Source organism: Triticum dicoccoides, chromosome 5B (assembly GCF_002162155.2).
Source record: "Triticum dicoccoides isolate Atlit2015 ecotype Zavitan chromosome 5B, WEW_v2.0, whole genome shotgun sequence".
NCBI classification, from domain to species: Eukaryota; Viridiplantae; Streptophyta; class Magnoliopsida; order Poales; family Poaceae; genus Triticum; species Triticum dicoccoides.
The window spans coordinates 718,915,009-718,924,059 of NC_041389.1; the positions used below are offsets into that span (position 1 = coordinate 718,915,009).

Genomic DNA, 9,051 nt, shown 5'->3' on the forward strand with positions numbered 1-9,051 from the left:
CATCGATGCACAACAATCACAGACTGAGAAGGGGTACCAGATCCATTGCCAATTCACCACATCTGTGTCCCTTTCATAGCAATATTGTTGCTCCTACCAAAGGAGATGACACAAAGTGATTATCAGTGAGATATGCATGGTTGTGGTGTTAATCTAGCAGTGCACGTTGTGATTCGGATTATTCATTGGTAATTCCATGTGTCTTCTATGTCTGTATCTATCAAAATCAAATCCGCGGTATCTAGAAACATGGAAAACAAAGCACAAAAATGAGATTGGGTAATATTGAGATATAAATAAAATGTCCCGTAATATATTCATCTTTTCCTTAGGGAAACCTTGCTCCTTAATTATGAGAGACTTCAGTGGTAGGTAGTGGTATCATCACTGATCATCCGGTAGATCAATAAATTACAATCCCTTGTATGAGGTTTGTCCTTTGGTAGGATGGGGACAGTGAGAGCTTTTAAACAAGCAATCTGTTTACTTAGATTTTCATTTTGAAAATGCATACTTTAATTTATCTTTTATCCTCATGATGATGCACCTCGCCGATACACGCTTTCAATTTTTTAGTATGAAGTTCACGAAAAATAAAGCCCAACCACTAAGGTTCTGTCATAAGAGGGAAAAATGGCAAGTTAAGTAAAGCCAACTTCACCAAGTACCTTTTCCGTAGTTCCCACAGTTAAGGATATTTGTCGAGAAATCCAAAAAGTAGATATTTGTCGCGCTTACTTATTGTACAAGTGCAACACACTAAAGTGGTGTGGATGCATAGGATAGTTAAATAAGCATGTGGTTTCCGGCAATACTTTTGTAATCCAATCAACTTGAATGTTTTTGACAATAGTTTTGTAAGGTATGTTTTTCATGGGTATTCGTTTCATAGTTATATTTCAGTCTAGACAAAAAAATTGTACGTGCTACCATCATAATTATGGAGTTAGTACATAATGGAAAGATCATAGTCCTACTAATGGAACTGAAAGATGGAGGACCAAAGAGCAGGGTATCATGTACTTGTTATATAAGCATTTATAAAAGCAACATGACCATTTTTGGTTCATCAGTCGAAAGATCAATGCTTATTTAGATAGGAGAGGACTGATCCATCACACGGAATTGACATGTTGCATGGAAAACAATGACTATGCGAGTAGTGTCATGCAAGGCTGCCTGAAGCGGAAAATACAGATACATAGGCCCTTGGATTTTTCCCACTGCATGGAGACTTTGTGCGCACCCGCATTTGCAACACACTTTGAGAGTGTCGTCGTGTACCTCTTCATATCGTATCACACCACAGACAACATTGGTTTTCACCCGAACTGCCGCATTGCCACTCTCTTCCAAGCACACTCCGCCACATACTTCACTACCACGGAGATGGTCGTGTTAGTCGGGGAGTTCATGTTGTAATTTGAGTTATCTATTAGTAATTCCTGGTGCCTTCTATGCCTATTTTGATCAAATATATCCCTAGCATCAAGAGATAAAAAAATGCATGAAATAGGGTAATTCAGATATTGGGATAAAATGTCTAGTAAGCTATTCATCTTTTTCTTAGGGAAGCCTCGCTTCTTATAAGAATTTTCAATGCTGGGCGGTGGTTTCAAGTAATTGTTTCTCAAATAGATCAATACCACAGAATTCTTTGATCATGAGCTTTGTCCTTGGTTAGGTTGGAGGCTATGGTAGCTACAAACTAGCAATTAATACACTTACATTTTCTTTCTGACCCTAGGTGGATTTATCAATCTTCCAACCCCTGCATCATCAAGATGTTACACACCAAACACACATTTAATTTATTAACATGAATTTCATGAAAAATATTGCCCGACCACTAAGGTCATGTCCACACAGAGGAAAATGAAGCTAGGTAAAGCAAATTTCACCTAGTATATACCTTTTCTATGCTTCCCATGGTTAAGCATGAATTTCTGAGCAGTTACTTATTGTATACGTGCAAATCACTGGGCAACGGTATGCACGCATGGGCTACAAAGGAACTTTGTGGTTACTATTATGTGGTTTCTAACAATACTTTTCTAATCCAATCTACGGGGCGAGCAAAATAACCAGTGACAACAAAGAAAAATAAATACATAAGGAAAAGAAAAAAAAACTGTGAAAACCAAGAAAGAAATAAAGAAACAAAAAAAACCAATAAAATTGTGAAAGAACTGAAGAAAACTGATCAAAACGGAGAAAGACAAAAAAATGAAGAAAACCAATGAAGAAACAGGAAAAAATATAAAAGAAAAAACCGGAAGAAGCGAGCGAGCAAGTACGAGCAAATTGATTGAAAATAGCAGAAAAAGCGGGAGCCAAAAATGGGCTGGCTTGGTAGCTACAGGTGGAGCAAACCCTTCAGACGAGCGTACCATATATCTCGCTTTAAGCAAGTGAGCAGCGGCTGTTCCAAATCATCGGTACAGCTGTCTTAGAGAGAGAGAGAGAGAGAGAGAGAGAGAGAGAGAGAGAGAGAGAGAGAGAGAGAGAGAGAGAGAGAGAGAGACCACGAAGAAGGCATGAGCAATTCAAGTTACAAATAACGGAACTCGTTTTCAATCGCCCAAGGATTGACGGGCCGCGTGAGACTTTGACTGCGAGTTTCATCAATTTTGTTCTTTTTATTTTTTGAATGTTGCCTTTTGATTTGTGAGTTTTGTAGCCAATATTATTCTTTTCATCTTCTGTATACTAGACGTCTAGTGTTCCATAATCCAAAGTATTGTCTTCACATCATCCAATAACATGAATCTAGTTAACAAAAAACGTAAAACAAACACAAAACTTAACCCAATATCAGAAAGGACTATGCAACCAATCTTTTTCTTTGAATTATTTGAATTGCTTACCACATATGTCACGTGGTGCTACCGATTATTGAAGATATACCATTCTTGATAGATCCCAATGCTCTGTAACACATTATATTCTAGTATTATTATATTATATTTATTTTCTAGAAAGGTAGGCCCATTTTCGAGTTTGGGCCTCTAATTTTGCCGGCTCAACCCTGTTTTTCTATTTTATTTTTGATATCCATACCGAAAAAATAATGACAGAAGAACAAAAATAGCCCAGCCAGCCCAAAAGAACATGGCCCGTTAGGGCTAAACATGCCACAGGCCAGCCCGTTTAATAAATGTGCCATGCCTGGACCTCGGCCCGCAGAGCACGACCCACTTATAAGTGTGCCTCGGTGTACAAAATGCTGGTGGCCACAAGGGCAAGGCGAGAAGCTTGGCTAGAAGGAGCTGCTGGTCCTTCTAACGCCGGGGTAGAGGAAAAATCGTGGAAAATGCTGTGGAAGACCGAAGTCCCAGGGAAAATCCGAATATTCTTATGGAGGCTCTCAAAACAGTCGCTCCCAACAAACGATGTTAGAGCACATCGTCATATGTACTCCAGTCTATGTGGCATCTGCAGGATACGCGATTCATGGCGTCACTCTCTTTTAGATTGCACAACATCAAGAAGTGTTTGGGCGTTGGCTAATACAGAGGTCACGCATAAAATCACATCAAATAATGAGCCTCATGCCAAACAATGGCTTTTCACGTTGATGGAGATGCTAACTCATGAAGAATTCATTGACATGGCTGTAACGCTTTGGGCAGTATGGCATGCTCGACGAAAGGCAATACATGAAGCTGTTTTTCAGAGTCCCCAAGCGACCCACAGCTTCATAGAGAGGTACCTGAAAGACCTGTCTTTGATCAACACTAAACCAAACGCTCCAGCTCGGAATGCCACATCTTCCCGTGCAAACACGAAGCCAAAAAGACCCCCTGCTGGACACTGCAAGATCCATGTGGATGGGGGAGTGCATGGAAGAAGAGGAGGATCAGCAGTTGCAGTTTGTAGAGATCCGGAAGGAAACTTCTTGGGCAGCTCGGCTCTAGTCATAGAGGGAGTAACCGATCCGGCCACTCTTGAAGCGATGCCGTGCCGCGAAGCTCTAGCACTTGCTGAAGATCTACACATACAATATTTTGTTGTAGCATCCGATTGCAAGCAAGTCATCTCAGACATTCACACAGGCGCCAGAGGTGCATACGGGGCGATCATCAGCAAGATTATTAGTCATTCGACTTCTCTAAATTGTACTTTTTCTTTTGAATCTCATGCTGTGAACTATGAAGCACATAGCTTAGCTAAATTTTCTTTCTCTAGAGATCCGGGGCGTCATGTTTGGTTTGGCACCCCGCACGACCTGAGACGTATCCCACTTCATGTGACTTTTGATGAATAAATCAGGTTTTTACCCCTAAAAAAAGTGTGCCTCGGTGGGCCATGCCATGGCTGGCACGTTTAAATGTGGGTTGGGCAGTGGGCCCGTGGCTGATCATGTTTTCTGCTTTTCAATGTATTTTCTATCCCCCAAAGAACTTGTAATAAAGCTCACGGACGCATTAGCAATGTATGGGGCGAACCTTTTTTTTTTGCGAGAGAAATTCTCAATCTATTCATCAATCATGACAATACAGAAAACACAAAAGGTAATAAAAATTACAACCAGGTCTATGGACCACCTACTGACGACTACAAGCACTAGTGCGAGCCGAAGACACGCCACCGTCATCGCCCCTCCATCACCGGAGCCGGGCAAACCTTGTTGTAGAATCCCAGCCTCTGTGCATGCACTTTGCCTGTATGGAAGTTTCGAAAGTAAAAAAATTACAATCACCCTACATTTCACTCATGCCCGCCTTTTTGACATTTTTTGGTGTCACAAGCTGTTTGTTGAAATTACCATACGTACACGGTGTGAGTCGTCCATATAGGGCCATACATGCTTGATCGTACGTACCACTCGAAAGCTTCACGGATGAGAGAGTGGTCTAGAAAGAAAAAGATGCCAAAGACGCTACATGTACGGACGACATTGTACGGGATTAACGGATGGACTTCCTTGGGATTCCTGGTTCGATGAAAATCGAGCTTGGCTACACGTACGGGGGATTACGTGATGAGGGGATTAGAGGGTGTTATGACAGTTTTTAATGGGTCATTAGTAGAGGCGCAGGCTCACCCCGGTTGAATTCAGGTGGGGGATGCTTAGGAAGTTTGGAAGATGGCTGTAGTAGTATCCGTGTAAAAGCCTGTACGTCTAGCATTTTTGATGAAAATCAGGGGAGAGAGACTAGTGAAGAAGGTTCCGTAACTATTCGGTAGATTAATCGTAAGTGTACGTAGCATTTTTGCCACGCAGCCAACCTGCGCGTGCCAGCTGATGGATGTGCACGAGCACACTCGCTGTCCCCATCAATGCCCAAGAAATCAGGAGAGAACACACAGCGCAATTACTCCCTTCATGAGCACCAGCAGCACAAAAGGAACCCCAGAGAAAGAGACAGATGGACAATTGGTCGATCAGAAGTCCCCAAGCAATACGTCAACCTTTCATGTGGGAAAAGCAAGGCAAAGTTCAGCATGCATGTGATCTCTTTCACCAAAGAGATGGACCCGAGGAAAGAGGCTGCTGGATGCACCCTGGCTGACTTTTGCATCATGGAAAGCACACAAGCACAGGGACGAGGAAGGCTCCATATGATATGTGGTCACATGCAGCTGAGGAAAGCAGCAGCAGCTAGCCAGCAGGGGTTGGGGTCTCCAATAAAAGGATATATACTGGGTAGCAGGGGAGACGAGAAGCTTAGTTTCAGAGGTCAGTCTGTGTGGAGGAGTGCCGGCCATGGCCGTTGAGGTATATTAGGCTAGGCTATATCTCTATTTATCACAACGTACCTAGGTACTGTTCAACTAGCTATACATAGCTGCCTAGCTATATTATTTGGCGGCATCGACGACATGGGGAGGCCGCCATGCTGCGACAATGGCGGCGCCAGCGTGAAGAAGGGGCCATGGACACCCGAGGAGGACATCATCCTTGTCTCCTACATCCAGCAGCACGGGCCCGGGAACTGGCGGTCCGTGCCGGAGAACACCGGTTGGTTTTATGCATCCCACATGCGCTTTCAGTATATACATCCACTTGGTAGATGATTCTTGTCTTTTGATCGACCAATCTAGGAGAGTAGTAATTAATACAATATGTTGTTGCTTGTTTGCTTTGGTGATGGATTGGTTAATTGTAGGGTTGATGAGGTGCAGCAAGAGCTGCAGGCTGCGGTGGACAAACTACCTCAGACCCGGGATCAAGAGAGGGAACTTCACCCAGCATGAGGAAGGGATAATCATACACCTGCAGGCATTGCTTGGCAACAAGTAAGCATATGTCCATCTTGAATGATGTGCCAGCTATACTTATTGAGAGACATCTCGATGCTTCAATTTGAGCCAATAAAATTCAGCTTTTGTCGGAAAAAAAGCTATACTGAGAGACAATCCTGAGGGCTTGAATTCGTTCACTTTGTTCCAAGTAAAATCCTTTGGGTCGAAAGGCAGTTTTGTTCTAAATTTCCACCTACCATCAAATGGTGTTGAATCAGATTTGATGGTTTTCTGCGAACCTAGCCGCAAATATAGTAATTTTTGTTGGGCAGCTCTCCCTCTCTCTCCGGACGAAGATAGAAGAAGCACAGTTTTTCCCGGCCGCACGTACAACCCTTTCTATTAATCTCAAACTGGCTAGCACTCTCCACACAACAGGCTGCAGTACGGGTGGTTTTCAATCCCAGACGCACTCACGCACCCCTCCTACTCAACCGCATGCACGATCTGCATGCCCGCGCGTGCTCGCGACGCGACGAACGCGCACTGCGCGGCCGCTCCAACAAATCGATCGCCAACGACCCAGCTGCCTACCATGGCCACGACGTCACACACACACGCGCGCACACACACACATACACACGCCATGATCCAGCCTCGCGGACCCGATCTGGACGCACTGATGCCGGTCTGCACCGCCATGGACTCGACCTAGCGCAACGACGCCCGTCGTCACCGTGCTCCGTCATGGCTTATTCGCAACAATATTGTCCAATTAACTCCATCTGAACCTTCAAGAGTCAAAAAACTATTCCATATATTTCCAGTTGTGTGTGCATGTGTGTGAAACTGTGAACTTGGTGCTGACTATTCTTCGTGTGCAAATTCAGGTGGGCAGCAATAGCCTCCTACCTCCCCCAAAGAACAGACAACGACATCAAGAACTACTGGAACACACACCTCAAGAAGAAAGTGAAGAGGCTGCAACAACAAACACATCCTGCAGATCACTTCTTCCAGCATACATCCACTGCCACCAATGCAGCTGAGCAAACCATTAGCATGAATTACTACAACCCTAGCAGCAGCAACCTCGACTCCGCCATGCAAGCCGCCATGGGTTACCCTGAGACCACCACGGGCAACGTTGCACCTGCCGCCATGGCCGTCTCGAAGCTCTTCCAGTCTTGGATGCCGAAGGCCCCATCGCCGGAGATGGCGGACTACAAGGGTATGGTGGCCATGCAGGAGTTTCAGACCGATCGAGAGGATGGTGCTACAGCTTCAATGACCAGTGGCCACAGGTTCTCGTCCTCGGAGATATTGGCCGGCCGTGACGAGGCTGCCACGGCCACCACCTTCTCGGTGCTCGAGAACTGGTTGCTCGACGACATGGCACCGGGGCAGGCTGCCATGGACGGGCTCATGGACATCTCTGCCGGTTGCTGTGCAAACCCCATCATGTTTTGATAGGCCCTGTCTGTTTCTTACCGCTCCTGGTCGCCAATCTTGTGTTTCCGGTTAATAAGCCGTTGGTTTTATAAAGGTATAATAAAAGAGAGAGATGACGATCTCCATATGTCCTCCTTATCCCCGTCGCCCGCTTGTTCTTAGATTCGGACTCGCAGCTGTATATGCATGCGTATTGACAGTATTATATGCATGCATATTCCAGACTACAGTCCACCTACCTACTGTCATTAATGTAACCTTGTTAGGCAAAGATATTTAGAACAAAATTTGCATTAACTTAGATAAAGTAATTAATTAGCAATTATTCTATTTTGTTGAGCTAACACTTACTCCCTCCATTCCTAAATACTGTATACCTCTTTCTAGAGATTTCACTCTGAACTACATACGGAGAAAAACGAGTGAATCTACACTCTAAAGTACGTCTATATATACATCCGTATATAGTCCGCACTGGAATCTCTAAAAAGACTTATGTTTAGGAACGGAGGGAGTAATTGTCAGGAAAGCTTAGGAAGAACTTTACAACAAAAACGAATGTAAAAGATAGCATGATGCTAGAATAAACCACCAACACTCATGAGTAATTGCCTCATCAAGGCTCAGTGGTACGCTTTCCATCATTGTTTATTGAAACTTTTGCCTTACGATGACGAGACCATGCATTCCTAAAAAAGATACATGCAATTTGGATATTGTTGTGGATCAAGCCGGATTGAGCATAATGATCATTATTCATTTTTCCACAAAAACACACCCTTCGGAGAAAGCCAAATACTATTTGTTACAACATTATTTTACACACATTAATTAACCAACTCAATAACCGAAATCCAAGCTAAAACTCGGTTAGATCGTTCATATGCCAGCTGAGTCGTCAATATATTTTAACAGGGGTGACAAAGCTCACAAGATACGCGTAAAGTAATATCTTAGCGATATGGCCATAATACATGCTTAAAACAATATATCATGTTTTGCACACCAAGTTTTGGCATGTAATTATCTCAATCACCTCTAACTTGGTTCTTCTAGACAATTTTATCCTGAAGAGTTATTGAGTCTATCAAATTAAATACTATTGGGTTTGAGTATCTCTAATACTAGCTGCTTTTAACAATTTTTCTCAACAACTAAGTATTTTGAGAGACTTCGTCTTATGCATGGATTATCATTACTTTCTCTACAAACCAGTCTCATGGCAAGTCTCGGTTATGAAATAGAACAAAGTCTACTTAATTAATTCACCTAATTGAATAAAAACTTTGTTCTAACCATTAAGATTTACTCTCACTTGAATACATGGCACATGCAAGCTACTACAACTTTTGGTATTCCAAGCTCAAAAAGCGGGAGTCATAGCAGGGGCGGAACCAGGATTCGAGGTTG

The 9,051-nt window shown here is 43.4% G+C and overlaps 1 protein-coding gene across 1 annotated transcript; it reads left to right on the forward strand.

Annotated features, from left to right (window-relative positions):
* Window positions 1-5,655: 5,655 nt before the first annotated feature.
* LOC119312955 (transcription factor MYB60-like) lies at window positions 5,656-7,779 on the forward strand. Its single transcript, XM_037588750.1, has 3 exons — window positions 5,656-5,965; window positions 6,114-6,243; window positions 7,080-7,779. Exons 1-3 carry the CDS (start codon window positions 5,827-5,829, stop codon window positions 7,657-7,659), a joined length of 849 nt encoding a protein of 282 aa, XP_037444647.1. The 5' UTR covers window positions 5,656-5,826; the 3' UTR covers window positions 7,660-7,779.
* The last annotated feature ends 1,272 nt before the right edge of the window (window positions 7,780-9,051 follow it).